The sequence below is a fragment of the Oreochromis aureus genome, linkage group 2, assembly GCF_013358895.1.
Source record: "Oreochromis aureus strain Israel breed Guangdong linkage group 2, ZZ_aureus, whole genome shotgun sequence".
Lineage (NCBI taxonomy): Eukaryota > Metazoa > Chordata > Actinopteri > Cichliformes > Cichlidae > Oreochromis > Oreochromis aureus.
The window spans coordinates 20,713,497-20,735,271 of record NC_052943.1 but is presented as its reverse complement, the minus strand read 5'-3'; the positions used below and the strand labels follow the sequence as shown (position 1 = coordinate 20,735,271).

The 21,775-nt window shown below is 38.4% G+C and overlaps 2 protein-coding genes across 4 annotated transcripts; both read left to right on the top strand.

Moving 5' to 3' along the window:
• The first annotated feature begins 8,569 nt into the window (after positions 1-8,569).
• On the top strand, positions 8,570-10,313 carry LOC116319084. Of its 3 annotated transcripts, none has more exons than XM_039598320.1 (6): positions 8,570-8,621; positions 8,761-9,069; positions 9,280-9,627; positions 9,797-9,934; positions 10,032-10,087; positions 10,170-10,313. In XM_039598320.1, exons 1-6 carry the CDS (start codon positions 8,579-8,581, stop codon positions 10,302-10,304), a joined length of 1,029 nt encoding a protein of 342 aa, XP_039454254.1. In that variant the 5' UTR covers positions 8,570-8,578; the 3' UTR covers positions 10,305-10,313. The 3 variants fall into 3 exon arrangements, with proteins under 3 accessions (XP_039454254.1, XP_031594162.2, XP_039454256.1); XM_031738302.2 differs by having other exon boundaries at positions 9,794-9,934; XM_039598322.1 differs by having other exon boundaries at positions 9,794-9,934; positions 10,166-10,313.
• A 5,669-nt stretch (positions 10,314-15,982) lies between these two features.
• On the top strand, positions 15,983-18,265 carry LOC120443049 (signal-regulatory protein beta-2-like). Its single transcript, XM_039620691.1, has 6 exons — positions 15,983-16,034; positions 16,177-16,494; positions 16,573-16,932; positions 17,067-17,195; positions 17,285-17,328; positions 17,415-18,265. Exons 1-6 carry the CDS (start codon positions 15,992-15,994, stop codon positions 17,544-17,546), a joined length of 1,026 nt encoding a protein of 341 aa, XP_039476625.1. The 5' UTR covers positions 15,983-15,991; the 3' UTR covers positions 17,547-18,265.
• Positions 18,266-21,775: the final 3,510 nt, after the last annotated feature.

Below are 21,775 nucleotides of genomic sequence, written 5' to 3'. Positions count from 1 at the left end.
CAGTGTACTTCAGACCCAGCAACACACTCAGACACAAACTGGTTCACCCGAAAGACAAAACTCAAAACACAGACTTAACAACGTGGTGTATGCTGTACAGTGCAGCGAGGAATGCCCAGACCTCTACATTGGAGAGACCAAACAGTCACTTCACAAGCGCATGGCACAACATAGAAGAGCCACCTCCACAGGACAAGACTCAGCAGTCCATCTGCATCTTAAGGAAAAAGGTGACTCTTTCGAGGATGCCAATGTTCACATTTTGGACAGAGAGGACAGATGGTTTGAAAGAGGAGTGAAAGAGGCCATCTATGTCCACTGTGAGCGACCATCTTTGAACAGAGGCGGTGGTTTACGACACCAACTGTCTGCCATCTATAATCCAGTTTTTGAGTTCCCTCCCAGACGCCTTAACGCCCACTCACATCCTGGGCCATCTGACCTCAGGAATTCACATGACAAGGTGGGGCCAGGTTTCACAATGAGCTCACCCGAAACCCTGGCTGATTAGGTCCCACACCCGCTTTCACACCTGGGCGCATGTGATTAGAGGATCACCAGGGGTCCTTTGTCCCTCCTTGGGGGATACTCCCACTGGGTTTAAATCTGGGACTCTCGGCCATTTGACCTTAGAACTGAAGAAGCTTCTCGGATGAGAGGTGAAACGTCTTCAAGCAACTTAAAGAAGTCCAGACGCTTTTCTTTGCAAACCCCTTTGACTACGATGACCTGGATGACTGAGAACCTTCACAGACACATATAATAGTGTTATTAGTCACAGAGCTAGACCTTCATATGTACATATCAGAACTTTCATCTCATATCTTCATTATTTTCTGAAATGCCCATGTCAAATCTTAAGGTAACAGCTAAAAAAAGGTAAAAAAGGTATAAACTTTAAAAAAAAGTCACGCAGAGACACAAGGTTCCCCTGCTAATTTGTCAGTAAATTCAAGAGCATGGCACATTTTCAGCTCTTAACTATAATTAATGTTAAAGACTGATTTGTTTTAAGTCTGAATTTCTTTGTGACAATATTTTCCAGCTATGGCTTCAGTGAGTGCTTTCCCACATGTCAAGACAACAAAAAGCAAAGCAACATTCAACAGCTTCACTGACAAAAATGACACTTGTGGTCGGCCATTTCTTCAGTGGCCAATCACTGAAGCTGTTTACCTAGCACAGATCTCACTATGAGCCACTATGAGACATAAAGTGAGAGAAGAGCTACAAAGCACTTAAGCAGGGATGATTTAGATGAACAAGTTGGATTGATTGTGTTAGTTTAAACTTATGTTGCTTATGTACACTGAAAAACTGTGTCTGTCTTTCTAGTGAATAAACAAAATCAACAGCAGAAACCAGCACCTGCTGCATCTGCAATCAAGTAATATATAGTATGATTTTAATACAAATGTTATTCATGAAATATAACTGTTTCAGTAGCTCTTAATTTAGACAGGCTGAACGTCCATCACTGTGTTAAGTCATAGGCATTGGTACATTGGTAAGGATGTCAAACTTACTTTTTGTTTTAATTTATCAAATCATTTGAAAATGCTGCTCTGGGACCAGTGAATGATGAGCACCTCCCCTCACTTCTTTATAACTGCCAATGAAAGACACCCTACCACAGTTAGATCACAGAATGACCAAGCAGATCTGAGTGTGTGCACGTGTCCCTTTATCTCATAACATCTGACAGCTCCTGTTTTGATATGAATATGAGTCATACATAGTGTAGTGTTATGGCAGCTTCCTAAAATAGATAAAACAGCTACCCAAGTAGCTGGAAGGAAAGCCCCTTTGCATTCATGACCTTGTTTGAAAGCCCAGCCACAGCAGTGCTTAAGTTTCCATGTATCAACTCTACTTAGCTAACAAAACAAAAGAATAATTGACTATTGGTGCTATGCTTTAAAATGTGTGAAAGGTTTTTTTCTGTATGCAGCTATACACAATGTGACCACGTGCTGACAGGAAAATTACAGTAAACTAATTGATTGAATTGCATGGCATATTTATGTGTCAAAGGTCTAATCATCAGCAGACTTAAGACCAGCTGTCTTATTTATTTTTAGGTGTTTTTTTTCACCAAAGTTCATATAACACTTCTCTGTTACTCTGGTACATGTGCCTCACTTGAGTCAAAAGTTTTTATCACTTTCAGTAAACGTAGTTTTGTAACACTGAGAATAGTGTTGTGAAGTGAGTATAGTGGATGGAGACCACAACCACCTCCCCAACTCTGTAAGTTGCTGCATGTGTTTCTTCCTGCTTAAGCAGACTGGGTGGGTTATCATTGATAATATGAAGTTTGTAACTGTTCTTTGACAATAACGTTGAATCTAATCTGAATTGGCTCCTTTATCCTTATGCATCTCTGAAATGTTGCAAACACAACACCTTCTGTATTTCTTATCCTACACACATTTTTCCTAGGACAGTATATTTACTTATATTAACATAAATTAAATCCTGAGGAGGCCAAAGACGTTTCTGACAATGAAGCAGCAGAAACCCTTTTGTGGACGAGAAGGTGGCCAGCATTGAAGGATGCAGGGCCTCTCTGGAGGTTAGACAGGAGACCAGCAGATACAGAGTTCCACTAGCAGACTGGAAGATTTCAGGGGTGACTAGCTCATGCAAAAGAGGCAGTAACCAAGGAGGTAGGCTCAGGCAGAGAAAAAGAAGTCTCTGGGGAGTGCTTGACATTGGTTGACTCAGGAGGAGCAGCTGATTGGTGCCTTGACAACAGGACCTCTGACAGGCCTGACGGCTGCTACTCTGAATCTACTTCACCCTTTTCTTTTACTAGAAGAAATCAACTATGAATTCATAAAAGACATTTGACATACAAAGCAAAACCTTTTAAACTGTTTATTATTATTATTATTATTATTTTAAACATAAAATTGCATAAGAACTGAGATTTTCCTCTGCTCACTCCTCCACTTGCAACTGCTATCACTTCTTTCTGTTACGGTATACCTGTCACGGTCCGGGTACGGAAAGTGAAAATGCTGGGTCAAAATGACCCAGAACCTTGGCAATACCATAAAAATTCCAACAATTTAACTTTACCTCGTCAGTGAATGTGTATACTTGCTTCTCTCTTTTTACAAAGTGGTGTTGATTGTTTTGTGTTGTCCATTGTTAGACTATAAGGAAAATAAAGACTTGGTCTTTGTAACACCTGCCTCACCAGTATTCTGAAAATAACCTTTTTATTTTTGGTTTCTTGCCATATGCAAATGAAAAGAGACATAGATTTTGTCATAATGTTATGTATATGTCCACCAAAACCTTCTAAAAAATGGAAATAAAAGCACAGTATGATACATTGTTGAAGCAATCCAATTGTTTTCATTGGTCTAATAGCATAAAGATAGAAAACCTTCATTTTTCTCATGAGAAGAGCAAGCAAAGCAAAGCTCCATGCAACAGCTACACTGATAAAGGTTGTGGTGGGCCATTTCTCCGCCCTTTGACCAACCTGAAGCTGTTTACTCAGAACAATCCCCTCACTGTGAGTTTCAACAGGATGTGAAGTGAAAGAAGTGCTGCAAGGCTTCAGCAGCATACTTTTAGCTTAAACATCTGACTTGATTTTATTTTCTTTCTTGCCTTTTAAATTGCAAACATTGTTTGTGCTTTAAAACCACACACAATTGCAACCTTATGCATCTATCATAAAATACAATCTATATGCAATGTTCATACAACTGCATTTAAAGGTTTAACTAACTTCATTCATCATTAATTTGAACAAACTGTCATCTATGCGTGTAGTACACACTTTATACACACTTTACACACGTTTACACAATTTCCTCTGGGATGAATAAAGTATTCTGATTCTGATGATGTACCAAGGATTTAAACCTATAGGTAATGATTTGAGAAACATTTTAAAAAGTCCTGCCCGTGCCATAAAGGGCAGGGACAATTCATTAGCACCTCTCATCTTTCATTGATAGCCTTAAAAAACACACAAAAGTGTGATTAGAATAGTCATAGTTTGACCAGGTAAGTGTGTCCTTTCCTCTTTAACTCTTCCAACAAGAGCTGCTTTTGTTATACATCAAATTGATAAAACAGTGCTGCAAGACCAAGAGAGTGACACAGGAAGAAAAGCCCCTTCGCATTCACACCTGTCTTTGACAGCCCGACCACAGAAATGCTCAAGTTTCCATGCTTTGTTTGTTTGTCAGTAATGACTGTGACTTTGTGTTTGACTTTGTGTGCAAAAAAGAAAAGGCAGGTTATGCAAAGAACGACAAAACATTTCTAGAGAAAAAAACACAGCTATTTATCTTTGGTCTTTAAAATGTTATATTTATTTCTCAAATCAGTACCCTTTAGTATATACATGTGAATATATCACATGTACAGAAGCTGGGCACAGCATTGTTTCAGGGAATTACTCATTTATTGCTTGACAAAACTCCAGCGCTGCTTGCACTGTGCAGTTTTTTTTCTCTCGTTGCAGGCATGAACAGTGAAGCAACAGACAGGAAATGTGGCCTCAGAGAGGGGGCTGTGACATGCAACACATTGATCTCTAGCCAGGCTGAACTTGAACCAGTGACATTGTGGTTTTGTGCTACCATATTAAGAACATCTTTGTCAGACCAACATGTATTGGCTTGTGGTCCACAATACGTTGACCCTGATTAGACCACTAACAGACCAGAACACTGAGCACAATATCCTACTCTGACACTGAGACTACTCAGTGCAGTCTGACTGCAGCAATTTTGACATATTTATTTTGTCATTAGGTGTACAGTAGTTCTGCTTGAAACTGACATACACAATTTGGGTCATTTTAATGCTATTTTAGTGGACTGCTTTTCAGTGGTAGTTTTAACCCTATTACTTTCACTTCTCTGACACATAAAAGAGAAAGTATAACAGTAAGACAGACTACAGTGAGTTCAGGTGTCTTACAATTTTTATTTTTGGTTTAACACACATGCAACTTGTGTTAAAGTCTCTCTAATCAGAGTTGTTTGCCAGTGCAACATCAGTCTATTTTCAGTTAAAAACAAAAGGTTGAATTCAGTATTTTTCAGTATTACTCATATTAGCTGACCCCTAGCAGCCAAGTCAACCTCTACTCTTCCCTACCTGTTCTTGATGTTGTTGATAGCTTGTTTTATGCACAAAATTATGAAATTAATGTAATGTCTTGAAATATTGCTTTGCCACTGCTGTCATATTTGTCATTTTGTGTAACAGGTGTTTCTCTTCTTTTACGCAAACAGCTGTATAGTAAGAGAAGTAAAAATGCTAATTAGAATGTGCAGCTGCCCAGCTGTGATTGGTGTGGCCAATCTTTTTTTTTTTTTTTTCTTTTTTGCCTTCCCGTTTGGTTCTTTAGCCGTCAGAATTATTATCTGTAGGCCAACAAAGATACCCAACGGATTTACTTTACCAAGTGGATCATCACGGTCTTGCCGTATTGGTCCTTTTGATTGACCTTTGTTATTATTATTTATTTATTTTATTTTATTTTCAGTTGTTACAGACGGGCCAGACATGACTGGGGGATAGGAAAGGGAGAAAGAAAGACAGAGAGGGAGGGAAAGAAAAACAGAGGGAAAGAGGGACAGTGAGAAAAAGAACTTACAAAAAAATTCACCTGATCAGCTGTTGAGAGAAGAAGAAAAAAAAAGAGAAAACAAGCAAAAAAGAGAGCAACATAATAAACACAAAACCATTGCAATAATCTAGCTAAGTGTAAATAACAGTAAATACTAAATATTGAATATTTTTGTGCAGCACACAAGACCGACAGCGCACAATGTGCTTTGAGATAGCAGCCAAGAAAGGTATAGTTTGTGTTTGTGAACACCCATGTGTACACCTGTGTGCACACCCGGTGGATCAGCGCGCTTGTATTCAAAAGGTTTCTCCAGGTAATGATCTGAGGGTGTGGGGAGCAATGGCCCTGTCCCCAGGGCAGGAAGCAGGTATGGAGGAGATCCAGGCCCCAGACATTCAGAACCCCAGAGTGCGAGAACCCAAGGATGACCATCGGAGGGGCAACCGTGACACCCTCTTGGGAAGAGCTGAGGAGAGCCCCAGACGATGGGTCAGCCAGCAGCCACGGAGCAGAAGCCTGAGGGGACTGCAGTGATGTGCCCACAGGCTCTGCTGGCAGCCAGCTGTGCCAGAGTGGACTGACCGAGCAACAGGTGCCAGACCCTGCCAAGCAGCCACCGGGAGTGAGCCAGTACATACCTGAGCGCCCAGCCCCGGACACTGAGAACCACCAATGCAGGGAGTGTGGTGAGGGGAGATCTAGGAGTCTAAGACCTGACCTGACATACAGACACAGACAAGCAGGCACACACAGACACGCACGTTCATTCCCACCCTCATGCACACATATACAAACACTCGGCACTCACCCTACGTAGAGACAGACACAAATGGACACTGTACACAAAATCACACTCCCCAAACTTACTCTATACCCCAGGTCCAGGCACGGCCACCCCCAGACCTAGACCCAGGAGTTGTTACCCTTTTCCCTGGAGTGGAGACAAGACAGCAGCATGAAGGCCCCGCATCCCAGACCCCAACTGGACGGCCAACTCCTCCTCCCAGCCCCTCCACCCCAATGGCTAACAGAGAACTGGGGTGTGTGAAGAGGTGTGGTCAATCTACAACTTGCGGATTATTAAAAGGCTCCTTATGTAGGGTGTAGCCTGAAGACCACACCCTACATAAGGAGCCAAAATTGAAAACCCCAGTTGGAGATAATGTATTCCCCAAACAGAGAATCTATATTTTGTTTAAAACATGCTGTAAATAAACAGGAAAAATTAATGAAAATGTGGTACGTCCAGCCAATTTAAATCAAAACTTGTAACATAACCATAAAATATAGATATTTTTGTTGCAAAGAAAACTTTGACTTTAAGCTTGGCACAGCTCACTAGGCCATTTCTCGTAAAGTATCTTATTTTTTATAACAGTAGACAGCCTTGTTTGTTTGTAAGTTTGGCCTTAGTTCACTCTAGCATTATGCTAAATGCCTGTGTTTTCAAATCTGTTGAATAATAAATATAACATTTATTCATTGTTGATAAGTTGGTTTTATTGCTGCCTGAAACTTGGGGAAAATTGATGCTTTTTCATGGGTCACAACCCCTTAGATGAGATGTAACACCACATGTTGCATTGCACTTATATCCTGTCATCATCATGGAGGGTGTGGTCTTATTGGTTGGCTCACACATTAGGAAGGCGGGGTTGGTGCCTTCCTGATGTGGGAAGGCAATGTCATCAAGGACAAGAAAACCTAATGCGTTCTTTCTGTAGTTCACACATTACAGTAAACTATGAATTTTGACGATCAAGATGCAGATGAGATTCTATGTCACTGATTCTGGTTATACTGTTCAATGATAGACAGTTGAAAACATAAAGTTATATTTCTTAATGGGTTTTACAACAATGGAAAGAACTTTTTTTGTTCTGAAAATTAAAACAAGCTTATCAAAAAGTCTTTTCAGTAGTTTTTTTTAAGCTTTAAATAGGTGTTTAAAATGTTCATTAGATCTGTCTTTTCTTTGGGAGTTCTCAGGAATTTGTAGCAATTTGTAGTTTCCCTTTTTAAGTGACATTTTTCATATGATCAAAAATTACACTTATGCAGTATTTTTAAATATTTTAAATTTAAATGAGAAATGTTTCACTGTTTCTCCCACTGAAAACATTATGTCCTTCACTACCAATTCCTTAACTGAATGACTGAGCATGCATCATGACATTATTTTCCATGTTATTTATGTGATATTTCAATTTCTTTAGGCAGCAGTAATACACCTCTCAAACAATCTAGCAAGTAGACTAAATGGTTTTCTGTATTTTTTTTTTCTTCTGTTGGTTTCTTAAATAACATGTGAATGTTAATTACTACAATAATCAGGTGCGATATTGATCAAATTCCAGTGGACCACAACTTTATTTGGTTGTTTAGCTAGGCATAATCAATATGTATTGTTAACTTTAATTAGACTAGAAAAACATGTTTTTTGCAGATAACTTCAATCTGCAAAACCAATCAAACGATAACTTTTATTAATGATTTAAATTCAATTTTATTTAATGATTTAAAATGTTAGTTTTTAGCCTTTGGGTCTTAAATTTGTATCTCTTAAAATGTTCATGTGTTTCACTTGGAAATATAATTTAGGCTCTTTAGTTTCAATATCAATGTGAATTTCGATATGAAAGTTATAAAAAATGTTTTTGCACATTTCTTTCCAGCTGACAGTCTAAAATATTCTTTCATGTATTCTTTCTGTAAGTTTCATTTTGAGAAACCCACAACAAGTCTTAAATATGAAATGACACAACCTACATTTGGTGTTGTTTCATGTGCTTAGGTTGGAAAGATGGTTCATATTGTTTCCACTACGGTAATGCAGTGAAAAACCAACGAAACGAGAAGCCAATCAGACTGCTCTGAAAGTGTTTCCTCCCACTTCATATGATTATATTTAGATGGATCATTTAAATTAAGTTTTTATTACAACAGTATCATGTCAAAACACCAGAAATGAGGGTTATTTTTTATTTATTCCTGATGCTCAATGTTGGTCGTAAGTATATGGAGAGATGATATTTACTGCAGATATATATTTAAAATAATGAAATTTAAGAAATTTAAAAAGACAAACAAAATTCATGATGACTGACTGGACTGATTTTTTTCCCTTTTTGTTTTTTGTTTTTGGCCAGGTTGCTCAGATGAACAGAATTTCGAGACCAAGACAGTTTACGTTGGGGAGAATATTAACCTGACATGCCCCCGTAGGGATGTAGGAACCTTGTTTTGGATCAAGCTTGTTTCTGGAGATTTTCCTAAAATCTTAGGAAGATCATTTAGCTCTCAGAGTGCTGATCAGCGCATTAGAACTGTAACAGATCCTGGAATATTTGATCTGTATATTACAAAAGCACAGCAGAGTGATACAGGAGTTTACATCTGTATGAAAACAGCAAATCGAGAACTAACATTTTTGAATGGAACCTACTTGAAAGTTGAAGGTAAGTAGACAAAAACCTGAAGAATTTTTGTAGATTCCTGTAAAATTTGTGAATTTACATTGATTGTTTGCTCATTTGTGCATGGCGGTATGTATGGGCGTACCGCCATGCGAATACCAAATAGTTAATATAAAAACAAAAGCAATGCTTTTTATTGAATTTTGCTTTTAAAATAACAAGTGGTTTTGCACATTCTTTTTAATTACTTAGGACCAGAGCCTCCTTTCACTACAACTCCTCCACCTGATTCTGTCCATCAGAAACGCACAGTGACTCTTCAGTGTTCAGTCCTCCATGACTTCCAGAATAAAACATGTCCAGTAGATGACAATGTGTTCTGTTTGAGTGTAGAACCACATCAGCCTCACCCGGGTTCTAATTATACTCATGTGAATGGTGGAGATGAATATGAAAGGAACTCAGAGGCACTCTCAACAAAAACATGTTTCTACAGCTACTTCAGAAACCTCAGCTCCTCTGATTCTCAGACGTATTACTGTGCTGTGGCCACATGTGTGGAGTCTTTTCCTCAAAATAAAACAACAGGCGATGCTGAAGGTAATTGAGTGGTATTTTTATATAATGGGGCAATTAGAGGATTTCTGCATTTCTTTACATTTTAGTTTTCATCTATTCTATAATGCCTAATCAAATAATTGAAAAATACTTTTGGTAACACTTTTAATTACTGTTAACTTTCATTATTTCTTTTTTTTTATGTCAGCAGTCAAGAAAACCTGTTCAAAGAAGGACAATACAATTCTCTATCTGTTATGTGTCGCTTTGGCTATAAGCCTGATTATTATAGCCTGTCTAGTTTATTCAATCAAGAAGCTAAAGAAGAATTCATATGTGTATTCTAATGGTAAGCAAAGTCACTCCCATTGAACATCAAGCAATCAATACTAGTCAAATATAACCTAATTTTACTGCTTTTTAAAAAAAAAAAAATGACAATACAGATGCAGTTGCCCTGCAAACAAATGTAATTTCAAGTGGTGACCAGGAAAATCAGCAGGTAATTATAAGAACAAACAGAGCCATAAGCTTCCAGCATGTTTTCCTGTGTAAATATTAACATGTGCTGTTTCCTCAGACAGATGCGGACTTGTTGGTTTATTCAGCACCAACTTTTAAAAAAGCGAGCAAATCGGGGACAAAGGATACAAAAACTTCAGAGGAAGAGAGCATCTACACTGATGTCAAGGCTCTTGGGCTGGATTAAGCTCTACTAGCATCATGGATGTGGATTTTGTTGTTTGTTAGAAGTGTAATTATTTGTATATTTTTGACACTGTATTTCCAGTTTATGTGCAAAGACTAAAAAGTATATTATTAAGCTATTTTAGAGATGTAAACAGTATGAATCCCATCTATGAATGGTTTTAGTCTCTGTTGTTGTGTTCTTTAATATTATTTAGTATATTGATGTGTTTCTCTGTAATCCACATGAATACATTATTTTCACATTGTTTTAATGAAAGTAAAAAGTGGTTACAGTGGATATACAGTTTCCTGTTTGATAGTAAATATAGTTTAATACAACAATATAACACAAAATATCAACATTATAAGAAAGTCACTAATTATTTAATTAAATTTCTTAAGAAAGAGTCAGTGTGGCATTTTTTCTTGCATGTGTATGTTTTTAGCTATGAACTTTAAATTTTGACAATAACTCAGTTAGTCTAGGCTACTCTGAAATAAGTAAAAACTTGCCGACTTTCCTTACTCTAGAGGTAAGGCCTAGTGGCTTCATGGTATAATAATACAAGAAACAAAAACGCTTCATGGGTCATAAGCTAGTGTACCCTTTCTGCTTGTTCTAAACCCTGATAAATGGGAGCATTTTGTCAGGAAGGGTATCCAATATAAAAACTATGCAAAATCAAGTGTGTGATCCATCTGTGCTGGATACTGTGGCTGTCCCTTGGGAAAAAGGCAGCAGCTAGAAGTATCTAAGTCAGAGGTGGGGCCTGATGGTTTTATTTTGGTTTCTGTCAGTCATTATGGTTATACCCAATTTTAAAATCACAGTAATCAGACTTCAACAACAGTCAAAATAACTGGAATTCCATAAGGTGATTATAAACCAAGTTTTGTTACATAGTGACAAAAAGGAAAGAATAAGTCCTAGGCTGGGGCTTGTTGAGCCTTGATCCTTGTGGGGGATGGTCACCGCTCTCCACTGGACAGTTCTACCCCTTCCTGGGATGCAAGTACTTGTTGGTTCTGGGGCATGTGGTTATTTTGACTTCTGCTCAGCAATCTGTACTCTATAGAGCAAAAAGCTAATGATTTATGTCTTTTGGTTTTCCAGTAATGCCACTCATTACCCCACCTTTGCAAATACAATACTTTGATAAGCAATAAAATACTATTTTGAGATTTAAAAAAAGAGGAAAGAATGACTTTTAAATCGTGTCTTTAGAAATTTTGTTCCTAGCAGTCTGTCCCAAAAACACATAATTTGTTTCCATTTCTTTAGATTAATCAGCATCCATCCATCCATCCATCTTCTTTCGCTTATCCGGGGCCGGGTCGCAGGGGCAGCAGCATCTCCCCAGCCACCTCCTCCAGCTTGTCTGGGGGGACACCAAGGCATTTCCAGGCCAGCCGAGAGATATAATCTCTCCAGCGTGTCCAGGGTCTGCCCTGGGGCCTCGATGGGACATGCCTGGAACACCTCACCCAGGAGGTGCCCAGCAGGCATCCTTGTCAAATGCCCGAACCACCTCAACCTTGTGAATCAGCATGACTTCATAAAATTGTATTAGTACGTAATAGTAATATTAAGATTAATATGAATAATATGTATTTTAATAATATTTAATTAATCTGATCACCTCCTTATCCCGACAAACTGCTCTGAGTTTTCATTGTACTGAGGAGATCACCCAGTAGAGTTCACCTATTTGAAAGCACAGCCTGACTACTTAGTTTATTTCAGAAGCACGTTAGAACTGAACCTTACTGGTTACTGACATGGTGGTTTTATAGTCCCACAAATGTGATTCCGGTCGGACAGGGGGTTCACCCACCGTGCGTGTGCAGGGATTCCTCCAGGATCCTGACTGAATGTTAATGGAAGCGGATTACGTAAGCGACTGCTGAATATTCCAGACAAGTGGTCTGGAATAGAGCAGAGAGTGGACACTTTTCATAGTTTTTAACACTCAGTTTCACGTCTCTCTTTGTTATCATTTTGCTCTTCTCTGTGGCTTGCTGACTTACCAGCAAAACCACAGACAAGAGTGGCCCACAGACCAGTTGTACCATATACTTTGTAGAATGCCTCCATCTGACAACAGAACTCACTGCAGGACAACAAATGCCCTACCTCTGCTTGATCATAAAGCCAAGTTCATCTTACTAAAGCTACCTAACAGACTACAAATGAGAGGAAAGTTGAGCCTCATGAATGAACTAACATTTATGTCCTCCATTATCATTTAAATATGGTGGGAACTTTGTTTATGGCATTTGCATTTATTATGAAGATCTTTGAAATTTTCACTATTGTTTTGTGATAACATTCATATTTTATTATAAATGAAGAAGCTGCCATACATTTAAGTGAAGCTACTCTGTGGCTCCAATTGCTCAGTGTATTGTTCTCTCTAAACTCTTCTTAAAGACTTCGACTCTGGTCCTACATTTAATAATTTGCAAACCTGAGATGGGTCATGTTTGCATCTGGAAATAAATATTTGTCTGTTCTGTATTGTCATTTTTGTGTCATTTTTCTGATGTGAAGATGGCTGAGCCTTTTTTTTTAGCCTTGAGGTATTTTAATTTTATTTATAAATGCTTCATAAGGCAAAAAAATAGTTATCACTTTGGTGAGGTCATATAAAATACTTTACTAACAACTGAATTAAACATGAATTACAATATGAAATATGTATTTATAAACCCTCTATTAACACACTTACAAACATATATTTAAAAAACAATTACCCTCTCACTCCTGTGGGCGGTCTTGTCCTTCAAACTCAGGTCCTCTACCAGAGGCCTGGGAGCTTGAGGGTCCTGCGCAGTATCTTTGCTGTTCCTAGGACTGCGCTCTTCTAGAGAGAGATTTCGGACGGTGTTCCTGGGATCTGCTGGAGCCACTTGCCTAGCTTGAGGGATCACTGCACCAAGTGCTCAGAATACCACTGGGACCACTGTTACCTTTACCCTCCACATCTTCTGGAGTTCTCCTCCCAACTCTTGGTACTTCTTGTGTTCCTTCTTCCCCATGTTGCTGTCATTCGGTGTAGCTACAGCTATCACTACAGCCGTCTTCCTGCTTCCACCACTCCTGTTCCAGTTGGTTAGCCATTACCAGCTTGTCTGTCTTTAATTGGAAGTCCCACAGAATCCTAGCTTGGTCATTCTCAACCATCCTAGGGGGCATGTCTCATTTTGACCTCTGGACTTCCAGACCATATTGTTCCTGTATATTATGCCAGCCATTTTATTATGGCTTGGTTCTTGTTAAACAACTAATGCCTGGTCCGTGTAAAAGACCAGGGCTTTCATTACAAGAAATAAATAATTTCCAGACTAGTTTCAGTTAGGATTTGGACTTGGCTGCTATTTGTCAATTATTCTGTTTATAACCTGTAAGGACAAAATTTCAAGTTGCAAATGATAGAAGGTTTCAAGGTTAGTGGCCTTTAAATCTTTACAAACCTAGGATTGAAGCCAAGGATAATTGGGTATGAGTGAAAATTGCCAGTGGTGGTGGTTCTACACTGAAAAAGGATAAGGTGCCCATTCTGGGTTGGGGATAAGTTGCTGCTCAAAGTATTCTTGTGTCTTGCTTTTAAATTGGGGAGGAGTGGAGCAGCACACAGACAAATGGATTACTACAGTGTTTGGAGTGATGCTGAGAGCAGAACTGTATATTCAAATTCAAATTCAAATTCAAATTTTTATTTGTCACATACACAGTCATACACAGTACGATATGCAGTGAAATGCTTACACAACTGCTCGTGACCTAAGGAAAAAGAAAGGGCTATGAATAAGATAGGAAATAAATATGAAAATTAAAAGGGGTAAATTTAACTAGGAAGGAATAAAATAAAATATATATATGAGTTTGTTGAAAATAAAATAACTGTACAACACAAATTAGAATGAAGGGTAAATTTAGCTGGGAAGGAATAAGATAAAATATATATGAATTAAAGTTTAAAATAAAATAACTGTACAGCAAAATACACAATACACAGTATAGAAATATATAAGAATGTATGAAGAAATATAAATATATATACAATAACAGCAGCATTTTACAAGTATTAAATGGAAATGGAGAAATATAATGTCCAGTGTTGTGCAAACCACATTGTAGGTGTCTTGTGCAGTGCAAATATGCTTAAAGTGATTAAGTGTAAACAAAGTCCAGACTGTCCAGTGTGTGTGTGTAAGAACCATATATGTGGGTCCGTTCTATGTGGTGGTGTGATGATTGAGAGACCGTATCGCCTGCGGGAAGAAGCTCCTCCTCAGTCTCTCTGTGTTGGTCTTCAGGGAGCGGAATCGCTTTCCTGACCTCAACAGAGAGAACAGTCCGTTGTTGGGATGGCTGAGGTCCTTCACGATCTTCCTGGCCTTGGTCCAGCACCGCCTGCTGTAGATTGAGTGCAGGTCAGGGAGCTCGAGCGGATGGTGCGCTCAGCTGATCGCACAACCCTCTGTAGAGCTCGTCTGTCCTGCATGGTGCTGTTCCCGAACCAGGTTAAGATGTTTCCCGTCAGGATGCTCTCTATGGTGCACGTGTAAAAGTTCCTGAGCACCTTGGAGGGCAGTCGGAAGTCTCTCAAGCGCCTGAGGTGGTAGAGGCGCTGTCGGGCCTTTTTCACTATGGTGTTGATGTGACAGGACCATGACAGGTCCCATGCGTGATGTGAACTCCGAGGTATTTGAAGCTGTCCACTCTCTCCACTGGGCACTCGTTGATGACGGGGTCTGGTAGTTCCTCTCCTGCTTAGTACTGAAGTCCACTATCAACTCCTTTGTTTTACTGACGTTTAGAAGGAGGTTGTTCCTCTGGCACCAGGTCTCCAGATTCCTAACCTCCTTCAAGTAGGCCGCCTCGTTGTTATCAGAGATAAGGCCCACCACGACGGTGTCGTCAGCAAACTTGATGATGGTGGTGGAGCTGGTAGTGGCCACACATATTCTCTGCTTTATTAATGTGTGGTTAAAAGTGTGTTGGTCAGTAAGCTGAGAAAAGTGGTATATCATTGCAAATACATTAATAACAAACAACAACAACAAAAAACAGATGCTGTGAATACAGAGTAAAACTATAAGCGCATTTACCTATATTTAATATTTTATGATTAACAAATTTCAGAAGCATTTGTGTCTTGTTTTTTTTTAATATATTTAATTTCTCTGGAGGACTCATTGTCTGTTTGTTGAGCTTCTCCATGGTGGTGTGTAATTTTTATTCAAATATGTGAATAATCCTGGATTGTTTCACATGAAATTTGCTACAAAATGGCCAAATATTCTGTTTTTTGAAGACTATAAACTATCCCCATTGGGAAAGGAGTATTTGTTCAGCCTGCTCTTTAGCTCTACAGGTGGCAAAATGTCATGTCCCCTGGCCAATATTCAATCTACAAATTTTCCCTGAAATGTACAGTGTGACATATTATAGGTATTTCTTACAGTAAAAGACCGAAGGACACGAATAGTTACCATATTGGCAGTGTGAAAAACTGGAGTCCAACACAATAGAAGATGAAAGAGAGGTGATACGTTTTACAAAGCACAGGAGGTAAATGTAACAGGAAATGTACTTTTGAATCTATTTGGTGTTAGCCAATCAGGTGCATTTTACTGACCTAAAACATTCATTCCACCTCCTTCACTCATTGAAATACCAGTACGGTCCCCAACAAAAAGCAGTGCCAAGATGATCGTCTTTTGGGTTACATTGTTTTTTTTTCACCAAGGATGTAAGTGCATTTTTATTTTGTCTAAAAATGTTCTTAGTTAAGTATTTATATGTCAAATACATTTGCACAGACTAAAATAGTTTTACACTGGAAAGTTACCACAGCAAAAAAAGTTTTATTTTTCTGTTTTCTCTTAATTCAGATTCTCTGGTTCCAGTTAAAACTGTTCATCTTGGTGAACCAGCAACCTTGCCATGTGCTATTCCCAAAGAGCTCAGCATTAGGGGACTCAAATGGTACAAGCAGAGTGTCGGGGATACTCTTAAATTAATAGTTAGTTTGATTCAGTCTCCAGATTTTGGTCCTGGATTTTCGAGCTCAAGATTTCGGATAAATAATGATGCAAATTTTAGCAGCCTGACCATTTTGGAGACAGTTCAAGAGGATGAGGGTCACTATCACTGTGTGGACACAGAATGGATTGGAACTACATGGAGTGGGACGTATTTGTTAGTAAAAGGTAATAAGCCAATCTACTTTTACAAACTTTGAAAATTTTTCTGTGCATGTTTGGAAAAATGTGATTTGTATTACACAGGAAAAACTCAGAGGACATCAAACTTTGTAGTCAGTAAGTTACTGATAGAATCAAATCCAGTCCGTCCAGGAGACACAATGACGCTCCAGTGTTCAGTCTTCTCTGACTCTGACAACAAGACGTGTCCAGGAGCTCTCAATATTCTCTGGGTCAGAGATGGATCAGATAAATCTCTTCCAAACATCATCTACACTGACAGAAAGAGAAGTAATGAATGTGATGAAAGATCTGACAATCAGAAGACATGTGTTTATCACTTCTCTAAGAATGTCAGCTCCTCTGATGCTGGGACTTACTACTGTGCTGTGGCCACATGTGGGGAGATATTATTTGGAAGTGGAACTACACTAGTTATTCAAGGTAATGATATCATTACTCTATTAATTAGAAAAGATGTTACAAATTGCACTTAACTAGTCATTTTTAGTTCGTTTGTTTTTATTGCACTTTGGCATTCATCTCATCTTTTCCTTTTCTTTTTAATATGATTGCAGAAAACAGTGTGTGGTCACAGACAGCTAGTAGAGTTGTTTTCTTTCTTTGCGCTGTCTTGGTTATAAGTCTGATTGTTATTGCTGTCCTCATTTACACAATCAAGATAAACAACAGTGATCATCCCAAAGGTAATTTAAGTTAATCATAATTCTCTTTTTAATAAAAGCATATAAATCTTGAGTTTTATCCATTGTTATCTGTATTTTCCACAATGAAGCTGCTGTCCTGCAGAAAATCTTTAGTGATGAGAAAAAACAGCAGGTAAATCAATTAAAGCTAAGGATATTTTAATTTTTTAAGTTTTTTTTTAATGTTTCTAATATTTTTTATGAACTGCATTTTCCCAGAATAAGGACACATGGATGTTTTCTGCTGTTGTCTTTACCACGATAGAAGTTGACAGAAGTATAACAAAGAGTGCAAACGCAGTGACGAGGCAGCAGATCTATATGGCTGCCAAGACTTTTGGGCTGGATTAGGTCTATATACGATGCATTGGTATGAAATAATCTTCTTTATGTTTGCTTGGAGCTAATTGTTTCTTTTATATTGTGGCTTTGTGTACATATTGTTATCAGCATGTTTAAATGTACTTTGATCGATTGCAACTTAATAATGAAAATGTACATGTTTGTATACATGTCAAGATCCGCCTTGAACAGCAGCATTCCTGGTTTAGTCTGGAATGTATGAGGTTCTGATAGTTAGGGTGCATACCACATAAGTGCATTCCCATTAAAATAAAACAAACAGACAGACATTTGTGAAAGCAAGGGATTATCATTCTTGGTAATTATGTAGTAAATATGCAAATTAAATCTGTATCAATTTTTTAAATTTCTTTTTTATGATGTATGATGATAAAATCTTGGAGAAATAAGTAAAGGGTGAATATGTAAATAAGAAAAGTACTGTAGCTGAAAGTACTGATGTATTCAAACAGGGAAACCACACATGAGAGAAGTTTACAGATTTCAAGATAAGAAAAAAGGTGATTTTGATCAGTACGTAGCGTTGGTTTGTGTCTCAGAAGAAAGAAATGTTGAGAATGGGGTTAAAAGGAAGGTTACTGTATCATAGTACATCATTGTCTTTACCATTTTGCAGTCTAGTTGTAATGAATTGTCCTAAAATCCTATTGTCAATGTTACTGTGTTTGTCAACATTAATCTTCCAAATTATGAAATTAAATAAAACACCTTCTATCAAATCTTGTTATTGTTCATCTTCGCTTTGCAGCTTTGTTTTCATCACTAAAATTCATTAAGCATTTAAAAGTAAAAGATAGGAGTTAATGAGGTTTTATAATATTTTTATACAGTGATTTAAGATGTAGTTACAGCATGTTAATCATTTGTTCCTTTGAAAAATACTATCTGTCCATTCTCTTCCTCTTATCCATATTAGGGGAACTGGGGGGCTGAAGCCTATTGCAGCTATCACAGAGCAAGAGGTGTGGTATACCCTGGAGAGGTTGCCAGACTGACTCAGGGCTAACTAACTGCTGTATTCATTATTTTTTGTACATTTCATGAGTAATGCTCTCCTAATATTAAAATGGACAGGTTAAGGACAGATCATTACAGATGATTCCTGCTCACTATAAGAGTCTCATCCAACAGCAGCATACATACAATCTTGTGGTCATTCTCTCGTTTTCCTTTTTTTTTAAACTCTCATTGCATAGCAATCCACTGCTGTATACATCATGACCTGTAATGACTTACATTTCACAATCTTTACATTTACAATCCTTACATTCAGGGACAGTCCTAGCTCGTTTGGTACCCTGGGGAACACTCCCTCTCCCTCTGTCCATTTTCCATCAGTAATTTTGCGCTCCAGTATCACCCGATTCCACAACATGGACTAATAGACTAATAGACCTACACCTTGTATAGTGTTTTTTTCTGGGATTTCACACAACCCAGGAAAAATAATTAATAAAAATGGGCTTGGAGTGACAATATTATGAATGAAATGTGCACTACTTGGAAGCAGCCCGCCCCCTGCCCTTTGAACAGGTTGTGTGTGAGACTTCAGCACAGCAGCAGCAGCAAGCAGGCGCACCGAGGGCCCCTTGCGCTCACTTTTCGCGTAGATGTGTGTGATAGAATTTAGAAAACACATGGGTGCAAATTATAAGTCTATATCATGACTTCTTCAGTTTTTGTGTTTGTTTTAGGGCAGTCAACGTTAACGCGTTAACAGTGTCATCACGATTAATGCGATTAAAATTTTTAACGCTATCAACCTATCTGGAGCGCAGAATGGACAAACTTCAGTCAAACTGCCCGAAATGCGTCGAGAGAGAGATTTCAGGGATTTTGAGACATTCTGCTCTCCAGATAGATTAATTGCTGCTTCAGCCAGAGAATCTCCCGCCGTCCCGCCCCTCTCCCCTGTGTGGCAAGCAGCAGGCGCACCTCGCAAATAGAGGGCACCTTTACTCCCCGCAAATAGGCAATAGAAAACCAATCAGTGCCCATGCAATCCCCAAAATGCGCTGGCATGATGTCGGGCAGCATGGGGGCGAGCAACCTTTTTTTTTTTTTGCCGATGCCATGATGCCACTCCCACCAGGATGGCGCCCTGTGCAACCGCCCATGTCGCTCATATCAAAACCGCTACTGCTTACATTTCTGTCATCAACAGTTAGATTAGTGAAATACTCCAAGTCTAATAATGCTGTGGCATTAGAACCAAAATATAGAACTCAGAGCAAGACAGGAATGAATAAAAGATCACAATTAATTGCCAGATTGCAGTGAAGATGAAAGTGAGGCAACAAAAATCAAATTCTGGAGCACAGAAATGGGTTGATCTGTGAATTAAGACAATTTTATTTAAGCAATTTTAATTAAGACAATTACTGCTGTGTTTCAGCACAGTAAAAACAATAGTTTACCATTATAATTTTCCACTTGCAAACAAATATGCTTACATGGTGTACAAAAGACTGGACATTTAGTTTCTATGAAGAAAATTCCACTAATTTATTTGATCCATTAATGATTTACATATATGTGGCCTGGTCATGAGGTACATAGTTAACTCAATCAGTTTAGACAACAGTAGTGTCTTTGATTTCACTGCACAGCCACTATGCTAGTGTATAATTACACACGCAGGAATCATACAGCAAGTGATCTCTCCTGCCAAACCCGCTCTTCAGCACTGCTCAGAGCACGTGACCATTACACATACACACGTCGCACGTTCAGAAATCTCTCGTGGATAACCACGCAAGCCTCTAACCCAGTATTCCCGCTCGCTGCTCACAGTGCATGACACAAACCTGAGTAGATGCATGCTCTGACTTAAGGCGACTCTTAAAGCGGCAGTATGAACCTCAAAACACCTGCTCTAGTCATGACAATGACAACTCTAGAAACAGACCTTTTGTAGACAGGTAAACAGTTTAAAACACAATCACCTCCTTTTAAACTTTTTTTATGTGTAGTGTTAGTTCACTTGGCTACATATATAAAGTTGAACTGGTTAACCTTAAACACTGCAAGCTGATGAGTGAATGTGGAACATGTGCGATGACAGAAGCATAAACTAAACCCACATATGCTCTGCTGAGGAAAAGCCAGTCAACCTCTCCACCTGAAAAGAGAAATTGGAACTAGAATTCGCCATTTCAGTGTTTTAAAACTGTACGTGATGAGCAAGGAATCTGAGACACAGAGGGACTTCACAACTATAACACAGTGGCTTCAATTACAAGGTCACCACATACTACATTGCAAACTGCTTTTTAGTCAAAATGAACATCATGAAGAATTTCAAAAGGTTTGAAACCAGTGAATAACAATATGAACTCACCATTAAGGAATTAACAGAGGTCATAGGTCAGGTGACTAGAGTTATTTCCCCATTGGTCTTTATACAGCTGGATTTTTTTTAGATAATTAAAAGAGTAATTCTTCATTCTTAAGTAACCAGATAACCAGATCCCTCCTGGTTACTGAAGAATGTAGGTTTTTGTCCATTGGTTTCAGTTTTAAGACCAATGAGCTACGTCCATATTGCCGTCCATGACATAAATTTTCATAACATGCTTTCAAGGAATAGCCTAGTAAGAACATTAAGAGTAAGAATATTATCATTAAAAGATTTTGGAGGAAGTAAAGAAGACTTTGCAAACAATATGAGCTACATTGCAAAAGTGGATTTCGGGGACAAGTCAGAGGGAAAATCAGAGGAAAAACCATATAACATGTTAACTTTAGATTTACTCAGAACAGACTTCACTCAGCCACAGTTGTATTTCTTATATAACCTTCATATTTTTAGAAAAAATTGTTCTTTTGTCTAGACTTTTTGTCTACACTAAACTACTTTTTACTCCAATTTACATTTTCTCTGTCATATTTGTCTCAGTTGAATCAGAAACCTTTAATTGCTTCTAGGTTCTTGTGATACTGTGCTATAAACCAAGCGTAAAGCACCACAAACACCTCCCTGACTTTGAATACCATGCTAACCATGTGCAATTCTGAAAGCAATACCAACTAGATTTTTAAGTCTTACTATAAAATGAGTAACAAGAGGGTGGACATTGGGTAAGTCTACACTTTTTCCAGTGACCTCGTATAGAAAACTATTTCTGTATAAGTAATATGTTTTTTTTCTATCTGCTTTCACAGCTAGCAGCTTGTAATGCAGCCTTCAGTAATAGTAATAAATCACACAGCAGTAG

Excerpts from the sequence above, each read along its gene's own strand:
- LOC116319084 (XM_031738302.2), top strand. The coding sequence starts at position 8,579 with ATGAGGGTTATTTTTTATTTATTCCTGATGCTCAATGTTGGTC. Across the intron at positions 9,070-9,279 it reads AACCTACTTGAAAGTTGAAG|GACCAGAGCCTCCTTTCACT; the intron begins GTAAGTAGACAA and ends TTAATTACTTAG. Across the intron at positions 9,628-9,793 it reads AACAACAGGCGATGCTGAAG|CAGTCAAGAAAACCTGTTCA; the intron begins GTAATTGAGTGG and ends TTTTTATGTCAG.
- LOC120443049 (XM_039620691.1), top strand. The coding sequence starts at position 15,992 with ATGATCGTCTTTTGGGTTACATTGTTTTTTTTTCACCAAGGAT. Across the intron at positions 16,035-16,176 it reads GTTTTTTTTTCACCAAGGAT|ATTCTCTGGTTCCAGTTAAA; the intron begins GTAAGTGCATTT and ends CTCTTAATTCAG. Across the intron at positions 17,196-17,284 it reads CAACAGTGATCATCCCAAAG|CTGCTGTCCTGCAGAAAATC; the intron begins GTAATTTAAGTT and ends TCCACAATGAAG.